The 21,534-nt window shown below is 39.6% G+C and overlaps 2 protein-coding genes across 2 annotated transcripts; both read left to right on the forward strand.

Moving 5' to 3' along the window:
- The first annotated feature begins 803 nt into the window (after positions 1-803).
- cratb (carnitine O-acetyltransferase b) lies at positions 804-11,248 on the forward strand. Its single transcript, XM_079288606.1, has 15 exons — positions 804-1,158; positions 1,520-1,744; positions 2,462-2,580; positions 3,175-3,228; positions 4,554-4,719; positions 5,509-5,683; positions 6,024-6,114; positions 6,633-6,720; positions 6,826-6,926; positions 7,376-7,495; positions 8,215-8,337; positions 9,007-9,142; positions 9,280-9,342; positions 9,433-9,570; positions 10,347-11,248. Exons 1-15 carry the CDS (start codon positions 1,108-1,110, stop codon positions 10,548-10,550), a joined length of 1,854 nt encoding a protein of 617 aa, XP_079144732.1. The 5' UTR covers positions 804-1,107; the 3' UTR covers positions 10,551-11,248.
- Positions 11,249-11,913: 665 nt separating this feature from the next.
- ppt2b (palmitoyl-protein thioesterase 2b) lies at positions 11,914-19,562 on the forward strand. The gene is made up of 8 exons (XM_079288611.1): positions 11,914-12,351; positions 13,418-13,571; positions 14,080-14,175; positions 14,513-14,620; positions 14,770-14,853; positions 15,770-15,854; positions 16,424-16,478; positions 17,306-19,562. The coding sequence occupies exons 1-8, from the start codon at positions 12,163-12,165 to the stop codon at positions 17,447-17,449; spliced, it is 915 nt and encodes a 304-aa protein (XP_079144737.1). The 5' UTR covers positions 11,914-12,162; the 3' UTR covers positions 17,450-19,562.
- The last annotated feature ends 1,972 nt before the right edge of the window (positions 19,563-21,534 follow it).

Below are 21,534 nucleotides of genomic sequence, written 5' to 3' on the forward strand. Positions count from 1 at the left end.
ATACTGAAATAAGAAGTTCATTCTTGATCTTGGAAACAAGCTTTTTATAGCAATCTCACCACAATGTTCTCAGTAGCCGTTAAATTGTATCACATGATCTTCCTCCAGATTCAGTTGTCCTGGAAAAGACATTCAAATTCCCATTTTTTTAATACATTTGTTTGAAATAAGCAAATTGCGAAATTAAAACAAATCTCACATGAAAACAGTAAAAACAATGTGTTTAAAACAAACCTAATTTAATGGAAAAGTAGAAACTGTTAAAACCAAGTGATGACTGGTTTGTGTTTGAAGGGGAAACCTGAAATGTCTTTTACACACTTCACACCCATAACTCTACATCCTACTGAAGGGATGTTGTATTATTTATGGATATGTATACTGTATTGTGCATTGTTCTCGTTATGATGTTCCTTTAAAAATGTTGACAGTATGGAATTTGTTGTTTTAATCTATTTCGACAGAGATGAATGGCGAAAATCAGTCTAACTCACCACTTCTCTGTTGATTAATTCAAAAGCATATATAATACATATACAAGTACAACAGTCACGGGGGAGGGAGTATTTTTCCTTGTAATACCTGAAGTACATTTTCCTGCTTGTACTTTTACCAACGGATCAGAATACTCAACCATTGTGTTGTTGTGAGAAATGGAGTCACAAGTAAACCACTAAACTGTATTCATCATGAGCTTTAACAGCGGCGCTCTGCGGTGAGACGCGGTATTGCACACGACGTTCGGCGGCTCGGTAACGTAGCTGTTTACAGAAACATTTTTTACGTCAACACGTGTGCGGGCTTGTAGCGTAAAGTCAGTCCGGTACGTGAATGTTTTCACGCTCGCAGTTTGAGGGGATTAAACAAAAGACAAGGCGGATCGACTTTAACCGCGTGCACTGGTGTTTTCAAACTAAAAGCCGTCGAGCGACGACGACTCCCATCTCCGTCCACCATGAAGAAGTAGTAGGAGGGCCCTGTTGTTCTTTTGTATTCTGACGCACAGATAGTTTTTGCAATAAGTTTACAGAATATATATATAACGCCAAAAAGCAGATCGTTGTATCACATATGCGACACGTATTGGATTTCTGACTGTAAGGAAACATGATTTTGAGGAAAATCCAACCAGGAATCTGCAGAGCATGGCTGTCTCGGGTGAGCTGTTTTCCGATAAAGAGTGTTTAAATGTTGACATGTTAAGTTATATTCCTTCTTACGGTGTGTTTGTTTAATGCAACGGCGCTGTCAAACGAATAAAAGGCAGCTGGTCATGTTTCCTCAAGTCATGTCTTCCACACTTCCTATTTTGATACGCCCTTATTGTCAAACTTTCCTGGAAGGCATTGCATTGTGCTGACATGCAGAGTTACTGTACCAGCACGGTGGTTACACTACATGAACTATAAGTCCTAAATCTGAGGAGTTTGCAGGGCAATACATACATATTTATTATATGTATTTCCCTCAGGTTTCCCGGAAACTCCTTTTTAAACTGCTCCCTCTCCTCTCCTTCCAGGTCTTGCTGAGGCCGGAGCTGTGCTTCTTCTCCTCCGTGCCCCCACAGCCAGTTCCGCCTCTGATCCAGACCCTGAAGGACTACCTGAGCTCCCTGGAGCCCCTGCTGCCCCCGGAGGAGCTCCGCCACACCCGCAGGATGGTGCAGGAGTTCGGCAGTCCGGGGGGCCTCGGTGCACGGCTGCAGAAGGGGCTGGAGAAGAGAGCCAGGCACACCAACAACTGGGTCCGTGTCTCGTCTCGGTGTGGGAAGTGGGACAGGTGTTAGAGTGTGATATGGGTGTGTTTTTTAAAGCACGGGTAGAGCTGCTGTGGTGTGTTTTGAAGCAGTCATGGGTGGTAGAACAGCACTGTTATGCATCAGGCCAAAGCTGTGCTGCCAAAAAACAAAAAATATATTCTTTAACTTCTTGTTAAACTCTGTCTCCAAATGAATCTGAAGTTGTTGTGCCGATGAGGTATTGGACGAAGCAAAGTGGCTTCAACAGAAAAATCCAAATTCCCAACTATGTGTACAAGAAAAGCTGCACAATCCTACGTTTGTCATTTCAGTGTCGACTGTCACAACCGTGATTTCAGAACACAGATTTCGGGTGTCAACGACTTTTTTTTCTGGAGTTGACACAAACATTTTTACTGCAAAGTTTATTCTAAACAAAGATTCATTTATATCGCAGTTTTTCAAAACAAAAGTTACAAAGCACAGTAAAAGCATTCAGCAAAAAGTAAGATGAGAGGGAATGTTCTGGAAAATGGTTGAACAATATCTTTTTTAATGATAAAATACTGTCAGCACCTGGATCCTGATCTGCATTAAAATACACATTTTATATATTCTTTTTATTCAAGTAAGTCCAGTAATTTATGAGAAATTGTAGTTTTCGTGGAACCCTTTTGACAGTTTATTCTTTGTACAAATTGGCTGTCAACCCTGTGTGTGTAGATCTCACCCTGGTGGGTGCAGTGGGCGTACCTGGAGAGCAGACAGCCGCTGCCTGTGCACTCGAACCCAGCCATCTCTCTGCCCAGGAGAGATTATAACGGCTGGAGGAGCCAGCTAGTGTGAGTCGACAACAACATAAACACACCGCAGCAGCACAGTCGGTAAAACATCTGGAGAAGAAATAACCCAGGGAAATGTGTAAAAATAGCCAATGCTTTATTCATTGATAAGCACTCGATTGTAATAGAGCCTGCATGTTTTCATCATCAATAAATTGATTAGTCAATAAAGTCCCATAACAGCTAGTTCAGCAGTTACAGTTAAACACATGGTAGTTCAGCCCAAGCAGACAAAAGCAATGTGTTTGTTGCAGTGCTGTGTGGAAACACTTGGCCAGGATGTTTCCCTTAAACATGACGTAGATACACACCGTGGCTGTATACAGAGAACTGGATACAGCGTCGGAGGCGGCGCCCTGTTCTTTCCTATGAAAGTTGCTCATAAATTAAGCCAAAAAAAAGTTAAACTTCTGAATCTATAATTTGGATTGTGGCCTCCTTTTCCTTTTTCCTTCTACTACACACTGCAGCTGCCCTTACAAAGTGCATGCTGCTGCATGCTGCATGTGTTCAACTGCAGTTACTCCGTGATGACATGACAACATGGCGATCGACTGTGTTGCGTAACGAAACAACATGTTTGTCTCCACTCAGGTTTGCATCCAAACTGATAGCAGCAGTTCTGGACTTCAAGGCCAAAATCAAAACGTAAGTTTGACTCACACGTTAATAAATCAGTTAATCTTTCTCACGTTATAAGAACAGTGGTGGATGAAGTAGTCTGATCTTTAACTTCAGTAAAAGTAGTAACACCACAGTGTAAAAGTATTCTTAACAAGTAAAATGCATGCTGATCAGCAAATGTACTTAAATTAATAACAGTCGTTGCTACGCTAACTGGCCCCTTTCATGTGTTTTGCATTTATTTAGGATTTTTATCACTTGTGTATGAATATGAAAGCAGCATTTTTGTTCTAGTCGGTTGAGGTTGAGCTGATTTTAACCACTTTAAATCTTTTAAAGACATTTAAATAAAATAATAAAGGAATTTCTGTCTAAATGAGTCACAAAGCGGTATTTTGCAGTGCAGTAAGAATGTTTCAGCTTGTTTTTAAATTTAAATCAACTTGTTTTTTTTACCTTTTAAGAGAAAATGCAACTTCAAGGACTCAGTTTCAGACTAAAGTCACTTGATAGGGGGGAGATTTTGTTAACTGAACAATGCATCGTGTTTTTTGAAGCTCATCGTGTGTGTTTTTTTTATATGGAAAGTAATCTGCACAACATGGAAAGTAACTGCAAATGTCAGATAAAAATAATGTCGTAAAAAGTACGATAATAATTCACTCTGAAATGTGTTGGTCGTAGAAGTGTAAAGTGTCAAAATAATAAATATTCATATAAAGTACACAAACTACTTAAATACAGTCCTTGAGTAAATCTACTTCATACTGACCTAAATACAACCCACATGTAATGGTGTACAGATCACCTTTGTGTTTCTCTGTAGGGGTGAAAACAGTGAGTGTTAGCATTAAAAGCAAATGATACCAGCCGTCAATAATTACCTGCGACAGTTGATTATAAATAAAAACTTTTGTCAACCTTTGTTCAAATGCGACAGTAACTTTTGAATCTGTTGTGTCAGTCATTTTCACTAGTTTCTACTTTAGTGCTTGATCCTTTAGCCTGGCTTGTGTGTGTGTGTGTGTGTGTGTGTGTGTGTGTGTGTGTGTGTGTGTGTGTGTGTGTGTGTGTGTGTGTGTGTGTGTGTGTGTGTGTGTGTGTGTGTGTGTGTGTGTGTGTGTGTGTGTGTGTGTGTGTGTGTGTGTCTTTCTGGTCTCGCCCTCCACATGCACACACAACACAATCTGAAAGTAACCAACAACATTTACTCAAGTGCTTGAATACTCTTTCTCCACCACATTTCAGATGAAAATATATGTTTTTTTCTCCACTCTGTTCATTTGACAGCTGTAGCTCTATAGAATGTATTAACATCTAGACTCGTGTGTCTGCACTCTCTCCGTCAGCGGGCAGCTGCCGGTGGAGAACGTGCGAGGGAAGCCTCTGTGCATGGAGCTCTACCCGCTCCTCTTCTCCTCCTGCAGGATCCCCGGCCCCAAACACGACTACATCGCCCACCACGGCCGCTCCCGGCGCTCGCCGACTCACATCACAGTCGTCAGGAACTACCAGGTGGGATGTGTTGACAACAGATGACACTGTTGGATTTAGATTTTCTGCAAGGAGTGCAGAAAATATTCTCATTTGAAATGTTGAAATCACAGAAATTCTTTGGCATTTACTATAAGTGACGAAGACAATTAATTGATTATCAAAATAGTTCCAAATTGACCAAGTAGGGCTTTAACTAACCATCGTTTAAATTCATTTATCTTGCGATTTGATTCCCCAAATAATCGACTAATCATTTGTTCTATAAAATAGTGAAGAACGCCACAAACTTTCCCAAAGCCCAAATTGGCGTAATAAAAATACTGAAATATTTACTATTATATGGAATAATAAACCGTCAACAATTAATGTTTTAGAAGCCAGAACCAGTGAATTTTGGCATTTTCATTTGAAATTTGACTTAAAGAATTAATCGATTATCAAAATCAATGCAGATAAATTTTCTGTTGATCGACTTAAGGATCAATACTAGTTGTTGGAGCTCTAAGTGCAGTCTGTGTTCACAGCAGCGCTGCACATGTCAGTGTGGTTGGGGTTTGTGAAAGACAAAAGCCGCAGAGGTTAAATAAATCAGTACAAAAATACTAACTGTGAACACAACGCGCGCACACACACACACACAGTCTGTATCTTGTAAAGCAAATAAACACCAAACACAGCATTGTGTGGAGGCCTGTTTAGTTCAGGTGAAACCAAACCAACATAGGAAGCGTCGCCCCTCGAGCACTTCTCATCAAATCGCGGACAGAGCACAGACGTGACAAAGATGGCCTCCTGTTGTTCTGCTAGTTCTTCCAGCTGGAGGTTTACAACAGCAACGGCTCCCGGATGACGGAGAGTCAGATCCACAGCCAGCTGCTGAGGATCAGGGCTCAGTCCTGGAAGACGGACAAAGAGCCGATGGGCATCCTGACCAGCGAGCACCGTCACACCTGGGGAGAGGCCTACGACCGGCTGCTGAGAGGTAAATCACAGGACAACATGCACTACAATACTACATATTTATACAAATACTGTTATAATTTATGTGTTACAAATCATTCAACATCTTCTTCCAAAGTGTTCCATTTAATTTCATCGCACTATTGTAATCAAATAGCAGGGAAAGGACGTCATGAAAATGTTGGTAAAACCATAAATGTAGTTAAGCTTGTATGTTTTTACATTTATTTATTTATCAAACTGGCTTTATTGTGTGCCAGCACAATATTCATTTTAAATGCAGTAAGAGATATGGCACTACATTTGATCAGGTTTTGTTTTTTAAATACTCAGAGTTCTTGTTTCTCCTTTTTGTGACTCAGATAAACTAAACAAGGAATCGGTGCGGCTGATAGAGACGGGACTTTTCTCCTTGTGTCTGGATTCTCCGGTCATGAGGATATCGGATGAAAAGTAGGCACACACTCGCACAAACAACCTGCTGTAACTCTCTCTCTCCGTCCTCCGTCTTGTAAGCCACTTTCGTGTGTGTGTGTGTGTGCGCTCAGATATCATTGTGCCGTCTGTTGACTTTTGGTTCTTAAGCAAAAACGTACATTTGTCACTTCCTCCATTTGAAATGTTGTTGCTGCTTGTTTCTGTAGTAATTTTTGGAGTCACTAAAAATACTTATTTACAAGTAAAAGTCCTGTATTATAAATATTACCGCAGTAGAAATATTAGTAGTATTATCAGCAATATGTACTTTAAGCATATCATTTGTTTTTTTGTGTAAAATGTATCCACTAACTATATGCGACTAATAAATGTAGCGGAGTAAAAAGTAAGATTTGCCTATAAAATTGGAAATACTCAAAGTAAAAGTACCTCAAAACTGCTGGAGTACAGTACTTGAGTAAATGTACTTGCCACTGGTCACTTGATCTTTTTCTTAGTGTGATGATTTTGTTTGTTCCAACTTTGATTGACAGGTATGCCAGCCGTAAGGCAGCGCAGGTTCTGCATGGAGGCGGGACGTTCTCCAACAGCGGCAACCGCTGGTTTGATAAAACGCTGCAGGTGAGCAGCAGAGATGTTCTCGCAGGACAAGGAGAAGGTAACACAAGAAGACTGATACTGCAGCTACAGCAGGCAAAACTGTTGTCTGTGTGTTTGTTTGAATAGTTCGTGGTGGGCGAGGACGGCTCGTGGGGTCTTCTGTATGAAGCAGCCACGGCTGAGGGTCCACCCATAGCAACACTGCTGCATCATATCCTCGAGTACTGGTGAGATAAAGGGTCGACGAGGGGAGACCTCACCGTGTCCTGATGCACACGCTGCTTTAGCTGGATTCAATGTTGTTTACTTAAGTTAAACCATAACAGCATCTTTATCTCTTTCTTTACTCTCACGATCTAAACACATACTATTTAATTTGTAGTGACAGTCTGTGTGCAATGAGACATAGATATCTTTACTTTTGAATGTAACCGCAACATGAGACGTTTCAACACTCATTTGATGCTTTTGTTCAAAGTGATTTACATTTTTCTGATGAAAAACTAGGTACAGAGTTACCAGGGAGGCGCTAAAGCTTCAGCTAAATGTCTCCTTACAGAGCGGTTGTAAACATGGGAAACCAAATTGCACAGTGACTCCCACTAGTGAAGCAGCATACACAAAACAAACCATGATAATAGGGGGGGGGAATAATTGTGTGTTTTCTTGACTGCAGTGAGAAACCAGACCCGAAGAGAGCGCCGCTGGTCCCTCTACCGATGCCCAAGAAGCTTTACTTTAACATAGACCGGGAGATTAAGAGGGACATAGAGCACGCCAAGCGGAACCTCGACATGTACGTTTCCCCACGTATTCTCCTGGACAGCGTGGAGGGTTGAAGTGTGAACGTAGAGTCCCTGCAGACTATGTGCTCGTTATGATAACAGAAGAATGGCCTCGCTGCACACTAACAAAACTAACAGAGCTGAAATGGACTTGGCCCGGAAGAAAGCCACAGGAGTGCAAACACGTTTTATCGTCTCTGTGTGAACGTGACCATTGACTCTACAGAGGTTTTAGACGTCGCTGTTGTCATCCAGGCCTTTCCCACAAGCCTTTGTACAATCTCAGAGTAGCTTTAAATCATCCAGATGCCAAGAACGAAATGAGGAATAGAAAATTTTCTCCTGTTTCTCAAAATACCTTGAAGTAGAGTCACATGTGGCACCATGGTGTAGTTGTTAGCAAATATAAGTGTTTATCAATGTATTTGTCAGAAACTACGGTATAACTATTCAGGTGTAATTGATTTATATTATTATACAAATTATGAACATGGAGGTTTATTATTGACCTTTGGGAACACGTTTTCCAGAGCTTTTGGCCAGATCTCACGGTCTTCTTCAGTGAATGGACCTGCTCAGGTGTAAGACCATCTTGTGTACTCGACAGGGTGAACGTTTCCATTCACAGTAGAAAGCCATGAGACGTGGACAATAGGCTCCACAAAAAGCTAGAAAACAAGCTTTGAGTTTGGAATAATTTTGGGATAAATACAATTGATTTTTTCTACAGACTGATCAACGACCTCGACGTGAACGTGTTCAACTTCAAGAGGTTTGGTAAGGAGCTTCCCAAGCAGCACAACCTGAGTCCAAACGCCTTCATCCAGGTCGCCCTGCAGCTCGCCTACTACAGGTCAGTCACGGTGACATCACAGGTTTTATTTTTAATGTTTGCATCACAAGAGAAATCCATCTTCAGAACCTGCCTATCCAGTTATACATCACTTAGAGTAGAATAGAACAAACTTAATTGTCCCTCCATGGCAGGCAATTTATCTCACTTAAAAAAACAATAAACACAGTAAAATGAATGTAGAAATTAGTATAAAACCAGGTCATGTTATTTATAGAGCACAATTACAAACAAATTTTGAATAAACTGCAAATAAATGTCCATAAATCTGCTTGAGATCATAGAAAAAAAAGATGCTCTTTGAACGTCAGGACTTTCTTGACAATCATCCGATTTAAATTTTTGTTCAGGATATAAGTAATTAACTGATGGCTGTTCAGTAGATAATTCTGCATACTTTTAATGACACTTTTTTTTTAAATAAACATTGGCTTAAAAGAAAACAGGGCCTCAAATTGTATTCCACAGCTAACTAACTGAATCCATGTCAACAGTCTACTTCCTGTTTGAACCCCCCAAAGCATTATGGGAAAAGACGAGAGCCTTGGCCGCACCAAACCAAATTCATATTCAACTGCACAGCAGTGATGAACAAATAAGACTAAAGATTGAAATGATCAGCGTTTGCGTCGTCAGACTTTCATTCCTTTTTGTTTTTTCTTGTTTTAGAGCTCACAATGAGGTCTGTCCCGCCTGTGATATCGCCTCCCAGAGGATGTTTCGAGGAGGCAGGACGGAATACATCCGCTCGCCCACAAACCAGACGCTCAAGTTCATTCTTGCCTTCGACGATCCGTCCGTATCGGTGAGAAGCGCCGGTGGATTGTTCCGCTGCGGCTTACGCAGGATTCATTTTTTAGCTTGTTTTCTTTCCGGTGGTTTAATAGCGAGGAGAAATGTAATCGTTGTGTTTTTTTTGTTTTTTTATTTCTCGTGTTGCAGCGAGAGGCAAAGCTACAACTGTTCAGAGAAGCTGTTGACGCCTATACGGCTCTGACTCTTAAGGTAAATACCAACTCAACTTTCATTTGCCCTCTTGTTATTCACTGATGCCCACCTCCTCTCTAAAATCGTCTCTTTATCTGCTCTGTTCAGGTACTCCAAGGACACGGCGTTGACCTGCACCTGCTGGGGCTCAAGCTGCAGGCCATCGAGGAGGGACTGAGCGTCCCCAAAGTCTTCATGGATACAGCTTACGGCCTCGCAACACACTGGAAACTCCGAACGGGGCAGGTGTGTTTCTGTGTGATGAGTGTGCCTCTGTTGGTTTGTTTCACAGAAGGTTTTGACACTCCTGTCCCACAAAGGGAAGTGGGAATTTAGCTTTTGTTTATTTAACGATACTGTGAATATATGTAAGGGAGCTCGTAGCATGTGATCAGCAGTTTCCTGTTGTTCTGGAGCTTGTGATGCTGTTCTCTTGTCGTGGAGCAATAACTGCCAACAAAATAGGGTTTGGGAGTTTCCAGCAATCACGCTGCTTATCTTCTGTTTTTCTTAGTTTTTTTATGATGACATAAAGTCATTTGCTCCTTGGATGATTTGACTGGAATTGTGTTTTTGACAGCAGAAGCTCATGTGGTTTTTATGGTCCTAGTTTCACATTCTGTCGTCTTATCCATTTACGATGTAGCTAGCTGCTGTATGTCGTGTGAGTTGGTGATTCACTCTGGATTCATTCTGCTTAATCAAAGTCAACAATTTTCTCCTTACTTCACCTTTTCACACTGATCCAGTCGAGACGTGTAATTTACATACAGAACAAAAAATAATGACACCACAAGTCAACACTAATAGATTCATTTGTAAAAGATTAAGACAGGACTGGTCAGATCTTGTGATATCAAGGACACCCAAATATACCGTAGGTCTGATTTGATGTTGTTTGAACTGATTTAGGCCATATTGTAATATGGTTTTGTGATATGATTTTCAATATATTTGTGCAGGTGTAACTTTCTTTCTCTTCATACATTGTCTCGTGTTAATCCTCCCTCTTGCCCCTTCAGGTGCCCGCGAACACGGACAGCGTGATGTGTTTCGGGCCTCTCGTTCCTGACGGTTACGCCATTTGCTACAACCCCCAGGCAGACCACGTCCACTTCTCCATCACCGCCTTCAACTGCTGCGAGGAGACGAATGCAGAAGCGTTAGCTCTCACCCTGAAGGACACTTTGTGTCAGCTACAGGAGCTACTGCAGCCTACTGTGTAGAGCTGAACCTGCAGTACGTCCAACAGGATGAACCCATTCCTCTACACATGGAAAAATAGACGTTATTTTCTTAAAACAACATTTTGTAGAGGTCTTGATGAGGTTTGGCTGTTTCTCTGTGCATGTAGCGCTTCACTCGAGCGTTTGAATCTGAGCAGGTTTTGAAGACTGTGCGCGGTGTCTCTGTGGTGCTTTTTGATGCTTTTGATGGAGCAATAAATCACTTTCCTTTTCTAGCAAGAGCTGAGCAAGCATGCTGCATTATATTTGCTACGGTGGATGCAACAATATGTGTATTTGAAAGCAAAACAAAGTCAACCTAACACTCTCATCATTAATCACGGTAAGACAAAGCGCTTGTGTTGAAACTGACTACACTCCTATTACAAGTTATGGGATAACCAGTAGCTTTTTCAGTACCCTATATTGAGAATACATATGTTTTTTTTCGTTCCTTGCCATCGGTTAATTGACAATTGTTTATGGAAACCATTGATTGTGTATGTCTGTTTGAAATGAACCAGAAGGCTGGTTATTAATGGTGACAGTGCAAAGAAGTGACGGTCGCTTTTCTCTTTTCAATCAAGCCTGAACTTCAGGATGTACTTACTGTATGTTGAAATTAATTTGAAGAGGCTTTTGGGTGTTGTTCTGCTCTCAACCTGCAGGACTGGTTAATAAATTCTGCCATCACATGATTCCTTGTGTACATGCTTTGTGTGTGTGTGTGTGAGGGAGAGTATGACTGTAATTAGCAACGGTGGAGCTGTGTTTGTTTTGCGTCAACTAGTGTGCTTGTGCTATGTCATCCCAAATCGGTGAGCTATTTCAACTATGCAGTAAACCATGGTAGTTGTGCTAATCTCTTACTCGTCTCCCATCAAGCTGAGATTGCATATGGAAAAGATCTTTTAACAGCCAGGATAATGAGGAATTATTACAGCAAGAAAACCCTGTTTCAATATTCATATAGCCACCTGAAAAATTGTGAACCAACCCATTGATATATCTCTTAGGAATCATTGTAATGACATGTTGAATGCTGTTATTTTATTCAGTTTACATGATCTTCATTCCTTCTGCTTTATTAATCATTGGCCTGGCTGAATAGATCATTTAAAATACTGTAAATTGCTTTTAATAGGTGACTGAATAAAAAGAAAAAGAATCGGTAATAACGTGAATCATTTGACCTTTTGCGTTATTAGACAGTGTATTTAATGTTTATAATGACTTTTCTAACTGACGGTACAATGTGTACTTTGTATCCACGCTGCTGATTGGAGGAGCTGGAACCGGAAATGACGCCAACCGTGCCTTCATCACGTTTAATATAAAACGGAACAAACAGAAGAAACCAAAGCAAAGCTCAGCAGCTGTTTTAGTGCTTAAAGTGTTTTTAAGTATCAAAACATAAAGTTTGTGTAAAACCGGATAATTTAAGGGACACTGACGAGCTTTTTTTATACCGCGGCTTGGAAAAAGAAATGGAGATGAAGATGGCAGCATAACATCAGCCAAATATCAAGATTTTATGTTTTTATTTAATTTTAAAGTTATCTATTTGATTTATTAAACCTTTTCAGTGTATTTTGAATTGTTTTTCGTTATAATGAAGGGCTCCCATTCTGCTTTTTTGAGCCGAAGGGGGAGGCGGTACAGCGGGGTGGCCGGGCTGCTGTATCCGCTGCTCGGTGCGTATCTCTGGGCTTCGGTGGTCGGGTTCAAGCCGGTGGTCATAGTCCACGGTTTGTTCGACAGCTCAGGGGATTTTAACCATTTACAGCAGTTTATCAACGAGGTGAGTGGCCGTAACAAAGATACTGGTTCAATGTGGTTCTTTTGTAGGTATATACATGTTGTTTTTCAGGAGTTGACCTTATGCAATGCATACTGCAGGCCTTACAGCTTATATCACCACATGTTATCAGCAAACGTGGACCTCCGCCATGCTGTATGTACTGTTAGTCAGCTTGTATCATAACTGTAGAGTCACATGTCTTCTAAATGTATATTTGTCTGCATCATTCCTGCAGCAACACCACAGGAGAGTGAGAGATTAGTACCTTGTCATATGCAAGTGTTGATTGTAAAAATAAAAGTTAGTTATGTAATGCAGGCTCAATTAAATGTAGTATTCAAGAGTTGTAAATGTGTTATGTTGGTCTAACATAACCTGTTGTTATTCTGTCATGTTCTCTATAGTTTGTGTATGAAAAATTGCCAATAAATCGTGAGCCAATCTGGACGTTTTTGGTAGATTAAATCTGTGAGAATGAGTTGTCGGTGGTAATGCAGTTCAAAATGCACAGTGAAATGTGGCCTGTCCTGCTTCTCTGCTTGAATCCTCCAAACCCCTCACACACCCTTTTGACAAAAACACACAGTATAAGATTGTGTTAGGAATAACCCGGTTGAGATGAGGAAGTGGTGAAGATTTTGTGGGGACTCCGGCAAGGTTGATGAGGCACAAACCAAGATTAAGGTCCTCTTTTTGTACGTCTAGAAAGCTGATGACTGAAGCCAGATTATTTCTGGAGGAAAAGAAAATAGAAAGGGGACATTTAGACCTCGGTCTGTCTGTTTTGGTTAGTCTGCCTTCTTACCAAACAGACTTCTGATGAATAATCAATATCTAAAGAACATCTTGATCTGCTAATGAGCTGCTAAAAAACACTGTGGACTTTTGTTAATACGGGGTGTTTGGTTTGCTGCTGTTGCTTTTAACACTGAGCATAGAGTTGTTTCTTGTTCGTGTTTTAATGCTTCATGCAACAATATGGGACATTAGTTGCACACAGTTCCTCCCCACAAGCCCAGTGCTCCCTGTTTTATGAATTGAAACAACCTTCTTCTTTCTCCTGCAGTCTCATCCTGGAACAAATGTTACAGTCATCGACTTGTTTGACAGAAGTGCCAGCCTGGAGCCCATGTGGAAGCAGGTGGAGGGATTCAAGGCAGCTATTTACCCAATACTGCAAAACGCAGAAGACGGGGTCCACTTTATCTGCTACTCTCAAGGTCTGAGTGCATTTGTGCAAGTGATAAAGAGACATACATGTGGTATTTGCTTTTAGATTATAAAACAGTCTTGGTATGTATGTAATCTTGGGATAACTGACCTCAGTTGTGAACAGTCTTTTATCTAAATGGGTGCGGCTTTACCAGACTCTGTTTGTTTTATTCACTGGATAGATTTTTCTGTGAATTTTGGGATTTCCACTTCAATCAGGAGTTGGAAAAACATGAATGTTAAAAATGTTGGTGTGCAGTCTTTACAGTGCATGCAATCAATATGATCAGAGCTGAAACCACTGGACGATTTATCGGGTAGTTGATCGAAAGTAAATTAATTTGAAACTATTTTAAGATTTTGATTACTTGAGCAAATTCCAAGCAAAATGCCTCATTCCATTTTATGCTTTCATTTGTCTTCTGTGATCGTTGATAGAATGTCTTCGGGTTTTTGACTGTTGGTCGAAAAGGTAAAAAGACTAACGACAAATATTTTCTGCTGACATTCCAACAGGTGGGCTGGTTTGCAGAGGAATCCTCTCCACTCTCTCCGACCACAACGTCCAATCGTTCATCTCTCTGTCCTCGCCTCAGGCCGGCCAATATGGAGGTGGGTTCCATTTCAAAGGCTGAACACGTTTTTCATGTTTAAAGCACCTATAAATAAATATTTACTTTCATATATATATAACAATATATCCAACATCAAAACAGCGCGACGACGTGAAAAGGGGGTCGCTCGCCATATATTTGCCCACGGGTGTTGGTAGATCTCAAAACAGATCTAAAAGAAGAGTAAAAGAGTAAAGCTCAACATATCAACTTAAAAGCTGAAGATATGTCAGCTGCTCGGTTCACAACTTGTTTCCACTGCGCCAAAGTGGCCTTAAAAATCATGTGATAAACCGGTTCAAGCCTGTTCTTCATCCTGCTCTTTGTCTCTTCAGACACAGACTACTTGAGGTATCTCTTCCCACAGTTTGTGAAGTCCAACCTCTTCCACCTCTGCTACACGTCAGTAGGTCAGAGGATCTCCATCTGCAACTACTGGAATGGTGAGAATAATTCATGTTCCTTATCTTGTCAAACCTGAACATTGAATATTCAGTGTGCTGTTGTCCTTAAGAGTGTATCAGACTCAAAGACAGGCGGTGTAGTCTAAGAAAGCGTTTTCACATGCTGTTTGTTCGTCCTCCTCCTCCAGACCCCCACCACAGAGACCTCTATGTGAACAGCAGCGACTATTTGGCTCTGCTCAACAGCGAGAGACCCAATCCAAACGCAACAGGTCAGCACATTCCTCGTGGGTAAAACGCATCCATAAGTTTGATGAATGCAGCAATCAGTGGATGTTTATCTTAATGATGAAACAGTGAGGTTGAACTCAGAAGACATCAATGGTTTGGAGGAAGTTGTTGTGCTTTTGTTATCAGCTTGTTCTTAGAAAAACTGATGAATTTAAGTGATGAACTGTGTTGTTATTTTGTCACGTATGGTTCAAAGAGAGGTTCAGCATTGTAAACATGTAAAGAGACTATTTACAGTAAACACAATATACCAAGAAAACTCATCACAATACAATTAAAGATACCAAGAGTACACATGCAGATGTCATTAATTACATGACTAACCAGCGGTTAGTCATGTAATTGTGCCTTGTAAACGGTAATCAATTGTCCTTTATGTTTATAATTACAAAATAAAAACTTTGGCTATTCAAGTCTTAACATTGTAATTACATTTGTTTTTAACAAATGTGTGATAAACGAATAACGTGTGAAGTTTATAAACTCTGCAATTGTTGTTTCATTCAAAAAGGAGACTATAAATCCATTTGGGAAGAAATATGCTTCCCGAAATTCATCCGGCATTGTTGGAAAAACACAACAGATGGACTACAATAAGATAAATAAGACTTTATTGATTTAAGTGGGGAAATTCACATGTCACAGCCAAACAGAGGCTGACTGAGAGGTAAGAAAAGAAAAAACTATATTTAAATGAAGAAAAAAATAGTAAAAATACAACATTTTAGAAAATGAGGTCGAGCACTTTAAATAAAACCATATACATACAATACAATACCTCACAGTCGTAAAACCTCTGGTCTAGAGTTAACAGCAGAGCTGTTGTACTGGGTTGCAGTAGGTTATTACAGGCACTCCTAATAAAGTGTAATAAAGTAATGTACTCCTCAATCTCAGAGTGGAAGAAGAACTTCCTCAAAATCAAAAAGCTGGTTTTGATCGGAGGACCAGACGATGGCGTCATCACTCCCTGGCAGTCGAGGTGAGTTCATCCTCTGTCTTCAGCGTTTTTATCAAATGTTGTTGAGCTCGTGGTCTTTTCATCCCACTTATGGTTTCATCCATTGAAATAGACGAAACTATTTTGCGATTATATTTGACACAGTGCACATGAGATTTTCGCAGTTTGATAGTGAAAGTCGGGGCGTCATCGTGCTTGTTCAAATGCTTTCACATATTTTTTTTTGCCAAATACACTTGAGGCGCTCACTTACCTGAACCTGACCATCGTGTTAAAAAGCCTCTGAAACAACAGAATTAATACATTGCATCAGGTATTATTCCTGCATCTGAACCGCTGATGAAAGCCACTTAACTTGTTGAGGTTAGTGTTTCCTCTGCTACGGTTGAGTGATTCTTTTTTCCAGTTCATGTAGACTCAAACACAATGAGTTTTCTTTAATAGTCTTCTTCTTTTCCGGTGTCATATGATACTCAGCTCACACATTATTCCGCTCTGCTAGATTTTCTTTTTTTGTCTGTGGCTGATCAGATGACTCTCATGTGATGCTCACACATTTATAACACTTCTGTCTCTCTCCTGATTTTTAGTCAGTTTGGATTTTTTGACGACAACGAGACTGTCGTTGAGATGCAGCATCAAGATGTGAGTGAAAATCACACAACAGACACACCCATACGATGTTTCTCTTTATGTTAATACAGTGCCCTCTGTGATCCTTACTTATACTTTCATATTATTTTGGATTGTTATCATCCATAGTCAGTTATTTTGTCATGCACAAGCACACGTGGACGTCTAAGACACCAAACTTGCAGTGAAGCAATGATTTGTTTTCAGACAAGCACAGAACATTTTACAGATAACGTTACATTACAAACAAATAACTTAATCATCGGTCCCAATTTCACAGAAATTGAATTGAAAAGTGACGACCTTAAATCATCATATAAAGAGCAATAAAATATATGAAAGACTTAATCTTCAATGTCACCTAAATCACATAACAATCAAAGAATATTTCTCTTCAGTGAGAGCCTTAAAACCTGCACATGTATGTAGCTAATGGTAATGTAATTCAGTGTAACTGTGTACTCAGAAATATTTGAGTTAAAGAGAGCTTCATATAAACCTCTGCAACGTAATATGTTCATGATTTAGGCTCGTGCCAAACGTCAACAGACCATCTGTCCTTATACATCAGGAGTACTTTGCCTTGAGCAGCATTGTTGCCTGTTTTGCGAGAAACTAATTCAACATCCAAAATAAAGTTTTTTGCTTCACTAATGTCCCAGTAAAATATCTTAGTGGTGAACTGGAGCATCTCATATCTGATGTTTGGATGTTCCCATCCCAATGAAGCACATCATACTTGTATTACCTTGGGAGAATATGCCTTGTTTAAAAATGTAAAAAAAAAAAGGTTAAAGAAGAAGAACATCCTTATTTCATTTTCTTTCTTCCTCTTTCAGGTGTTTTTAAGAGATGTTTTCGGTCTGAAGACGCTGGCGGCTCGTGGAGATCTGATCGTCTGTTCTGTTCCCGGAGTCGAACACGTGTTTTGGCACCAGAACGAGACGGTGTTCCACATGTGCATGGAGAAATGGCTGGTGTAGAGCAAAACTCTTTGACGGCACATTCACACAGATACACACACGGAGTTACACACCCTCCAGTTTTATAAGCTCTTAACTTCCACCATGTATGAAAGGCCACTTTAAAGTATCCTCGCAAGCATTTGTGAGGGTACTCGTAAGGATGAAATCAAATTATTTTGGGGATTACAGTTCTTAGAAATGACTTGATAATTATACTCTCTGCTGGTGAGGTTTGTGTCTCGTTGATACATCTTGCTTTTCATGTTAATCCTCGTAACTACTAGGTTACTTTAAAGGGAATCGTTTGATATTTTTGTATGTAAACTTATTTGCTTTCTTAGCTTCGTATTAAGACTAGAAACAAAGGGAAACAGATAGCCTGGCTCGGTCCAAAGCGGACAAAATCCACCTACCAGCACCTCTAAAGTTCACCAATCAACATGTTCTGTGTTGTTTGTTACAACTGTACAAGAACTGAAGTGTAAAAGGAGGTTATGTACCGCAGTGCCGACAATTGTTAGGCTAGATGCAGTTACGGCTTATCGTCACAGTGAGGGTGTCGGGCAACCAGTGGAAACTCCAGGGAGATACTGCTCGCAGCCAAGAAATAAAACCCCATAAACCACACGCACAAATTCAACAAACAGGATGTAATGTGTTAATTAGTGTGCTTTAGAGATGCTGGTAGGCAGATTTTTTTTAACCTTTGGACAGAGCCAGGCTCGCTGTTTGTATACTAACTGCTGACTGTTCATATTTATTGTACGGACGTTAAAGTGGTATTGCTCTTCTTCTTCTCTAACTGTCGGCAAGAAGCGAATGCGTGCATTTCACAAAACTGCTCCTTTAATGATCTCTTTTAGGCCGTGTTGCTGCTGTTGGACAAATCCAGCACATCTCTGTCTGTGTGCTGAAGATATTTTCTCATAAAATAAGCACATGGCACAAACCGTCAGAAGCAACAAATGTATATAAACTTGATAAAGGTTTAACTAGGTTTGGGTTAATACAGTCAGCAACAACATAGCCAATCGTACATTAAAGGAGCAGTCCACCAATTTAGTATTGCATTTCAGTAAAGTATGGGGACGAGTGAGAGAGAGAGACTCCATGAGGCTGAGTCCCTTTAATTAGCATGAAAGCGATGCCCACATACATACAGTATTTATATCCATGTGTGTGTTTGTGTGTGTGTTTGGTCACACATTCCTCAAAACACTACACAACAGTGCCTGAGCGATGTTCTGTCATCTTGTCTCCATGTACAGACTCACTGCCCTGCTCATCGTACGATGCAGTAATTTATATCTTCTTATTCTTTCATTTTTAACCCGAGGTGGGTCATGTTTTCCTGTTCTTTTAGTGTGCACATCTGATCATATATATCATGTTCATTATTATTTTCACGGAGTGCTTTGGAGCTTTAGTAGATTGAGCCTTAAAGTTTCCCCTCATGCCTCTGTGTTTCATGTCTCATACCGAAGTGCTACGACACGCTGCCTTTAGTGACGGTGCTAAAAAATATAATGAGATAGAGTGGCCGGAGAGTGGCAGTGCTATATTAGTGTTTACTTGTCGACCAGACCATTGTACGTGGCGCTCTTTACCTCCCATCGCATTTAGATATCTCAGGCGTTTGAGCAACCTTCATGTTTTGTTGGAAAAGGAATTGATTCTTCTCTTGTATTTTGTTGGATGTTTATGTACTTTATAGATGTTTCTCAAACAAAGAAAAGGAATGGAAATATCTTTTGTGGGATAAAACAAGAAGTGAATGTCTATTTTATTTAGTAAAAATGTATGCTTTGCACATGGTTTAACCAGAATAAAAAATAAAAAAGGGAAATGGGATGATTTTAACTGTTTTAAAGTTGTAGATTTGCAGTACTATTTCGATATTGTTGCATCCTTTGTTTAATGTGTACTTGTACAAGTTAATTAACTATTTAAGGGATATCCTCTCTGTTCAGTTTTCTTGTCATGAAAACAGTAAATGTAGTTATGGACCGTTTTCTAAAAACTCAAAACGGCAACTACTATTTTGACTCCTACAATTTCTACAGTCTCTGGTTCGCATATGAAAATGTGTCAAATGTTGTCTATTCCTCAATAAAAGACAGTTTTAAACATCTTTTTGTCTTAGAATTTATTTATTTAATTTATTTTTAAGGGATACTTCTTGTCTAACCATGTTTGGAAGCACTACCACCTCATAACAATTTCACAAACAAGCATATTATGATGGGTAAATAAACTGGAAGTATAGCTCTGAGTAACAAGACGCATCAGAACAAGATTTCAGAAGATAATTACCGTAGTTGTTCTGTAGTTCAATTCAGATTAGCTTTTTACTTTTTTTAGTTTTATGTACTACTTAATCCTCTTAAAACAAAGTTTTTACGAATAAATATACTGTACATGAGACTTAACTGAAATGTATTTGTCTTATTGACTTATATTACGTTTTTGGTATGTTTGGATTAATGTTTATTTGTTACAAATTAAATTTTCAGTGAAATGAATTGTTAAAATTTACATTTATAGTTTTTGAATATAAGTTAAACATCTCTTTCGAGACACTTATTTATGGGATACTTATCAAAATGTATTTTATGCTTTTATAATACACAATGAATATATATGAATATGGAGACTGTCACAAATCTGCAGGTCTGAAAGTACTCAATTTAAGTTCTTCAAAGGCATTAGTCTTAAATTGTAATTAGATAAGTAACTTTTTGCCTTTGGTGCCATCTTGGTTAATATAGGCATGTGTCAATTTGAGACTTTATTTGTACTTTGTTTCTATTTTCACAGCTGTACAGTTTCCCTTCATACTTTGGTATATTTGTGAACCGTTAATTTGGTACCATAGTTTTACATTTCTTAAAGTTAGTCTGCAGAAACGGGAAAAGTGGTGATCAAAAGTAAAAACAGTGAAACTAGTGGTTGTTAGTTTGAGGAAACCAGCGTGCTTCAGCGGTGCCAAGAATTAAGTCTGTTAGCAGATGTCTGTTTTCCCCAAGAAATAAATGGATCAGAATAGTATGCTGTGAAGGGTTTGTTATTTCACCCCACCGTGAACATGTAAACGCTGTGAAGCATACCGACGGTCAGAAATGAGTTTTCAGAAATACGTGTGCTTTCTGTTGATGAGGAGGCAGAGCGAGGACAGAGACGCTCCCAGTTTGGATGCCTCGCTGCAGGCTGTAGGCAGGAGGGTGTAGTCCTGTAGCTTCTGGAAAGCCTGCAGAGGAGGGAGGAAGTGACTTACTCATCCAGACACTTATCGCTGACACCTGGAAAACGTTACTGGAAACTTATCTCGGACTACAGGCTAATAAGAGACCTAAGCAGCTGGTATTGTAGACTGAATGTTCTTGATTTGTCTTTTCTTTGATGTTTACAATTTAGAACAATCATACAGTCGGCAAAATAATTATCTCCTGTGTTTTGTACCTTTTCTAATGCATCAAAATACTATTTAACTACAGATTCATGCAACATGCAAGAAAATGCAACAGTTTTGACTTGATTTTCTTTTTTCATGTTATATCTCCATTCCAGAAGCAAATATTGCACTTCATGCTTCAGTTACTTTACTGATGAAGAGTTTTACATACAAGACAGAACATGTGATACTTTCTTTAACATTAAACTACTAGACCCAACAGTTTATTAAGCAATGACTGACATTTTACAGCGACCATCTTGATGATGGTTCAAATCATTTATCGTGTAAAAATGTCAACATTTCGTGGTTCCAACTCCTAAAATGTGGGAATCTACTAATTATTTAGAAGTTTGGACTTTTGGTCAGACAACATTGTGTGCTTTGCACATGGTTTAACCAGAATAAAAAATAAAAAAGGGAAATGGGATGATTTTAACTGTTTTAAAGTTGTAGATTTGCAGTACTATTTCGATATTGTTGCATCCTTTGTTTAATGTGTACTTGTACAAGTTAATTAACTATTTAAGGGATATCCTCTCTGTTCAGTTTTCTTGTCATGAAAACAGTAAATGTAGTTATGGACCGTTTTCTAAAAACTCAAAACGGCAACTACTATTTTGACTCCTACAATTTCTACAGTCTCTGGTTC

The sequence above is a fragment of the Melanostigma gelatinosum genome (assembly GCF_949748355.1).
Source record: "Melanostigma gelatinosum genome assembly, chromosome: 17".
NCBI lineage: Eukaryota > Metazoa > Chordata > Actinopteri > Perciformes > Zoarcidae > Melanostigma > Melanostigma gelatinosum.